The 990-nt window shown below is 52.5% G+C and overlaps 1 protein-coding gene across 1 annotated transcript in view; it reads left to right on the top strand.

The window, feature by feature from the left end:
- Window positions 1-412: 412 nt before the first annotated feature.
- Window positions 413-990, top strand: part of VDBG_08106 (phosphoglycerate mutase family) — a gene marked incomplete at both ends in the record, with an annotated part of 1561 nt that continues 983 nt past the window's right edge. Inside the window, one exon of the mRNA XM_003001801.1 lies at window positions 413-922. Coding sequence (XP_003001847.1) covers window positions 413-922 — 510 coding nt within the window. The remainder of the gene's footprint in view (window positions 923-990) is intronic.

Here is a 990-nt window from a genome sequence, read left to right as displayed (position 1 = left end):
CCTGACCCTTGGTCGAAGCACACAATAACGACCTGACAGTAGTCGTTCTAGAATGCAACTCAGCACGGCCGGCACTCGACCACAACAAGGGACAAAAGCTACGAAAGTAGATTCACCCCAAAGTAAGCTGTGTATACCGATGCTGTCGAATTTGTTCTAGTCCTGGTCTCATACAGACCTATTTTCAACATGGACTTGAAGGCAAGTACCTAAATCAAGGTTGATGCTCGCTAACACTTCCAGATAAGGTAGCGTCTTTTACGAGTGCTCAAGCTGGTATGGCGTCATCACAGGCGCAAATGGTGTTTTCTGTCAATATGAAAATGTACCAGCACATAAGAAGATCACAGGCAGCATACATTATCAGTGGAGAACAAGTTGATAGGAGACATAAACATTGACAATTTTAATCATGGCACCCATCATCTACCTGGTCCGCCACGCCGAGGCGGAGCACAACATTTCCAAAGACTTCACAATACGAGACCCGCCCCTCACTACAGTCGGCAAGGCCCAGGCATCGACTCTTGCTGCAACTCTGCCCGAGATAGCCTCCATCGCCGTCGTTATCACGTCTCCTCTGACGCGTACGCTACAAACCACAATCGCCGGCTTTCCGCACCTCGCTCGAGGGGGTGAGGCGGGCGGCGCGCAGCTCATCATCGATCCAGATCTTCAGGAGCGCAGCAACCTTCCCTGCGACACCGGGTTGGAACGTGCAGAACTGGAAAAGGCGTTCCCGCATCTCGATTTCGGACATTTGGGGGAGGATTGGCTGGTCAAGGATGGTCTCTATGCTGCTGATGATGGAGCCGTCGCGAAACGAGCGCAACGGTTCCGCGACAAGTTGCACGATATTGTGACGTCCCTGAGTCAAGGAGGAGATCGAGGTGGCGGCGAGGGACGCGGTGCGAACATAGTCGTAGTCACGCATGGCGTGTTCATGAAGTTCCTCGCTGAAGACCAGTCAATTGATCTGCCCAAGGCTGG

Source organism: Verticillium alfalfae, genomic scaffold (assembly GCF_000150825.1).
Source record: "Verticillium alfalfae VaMs.102 supercont1.11 genomic scaffold, whole genome shotgun sequence".
In the NCBI taxonomy this organism is placed as follows: Eukaryota; Fungi; Ascomycota; class Sordariomycetes; order Glomerellales; family Plectosphaerellaceae; genus Verticillium; species Verticillium alfalfae.
Note: the sequence above shows the minus strand (reverse complement) of the source record. Positions and strands in the feature narration are given on the sequence as shown.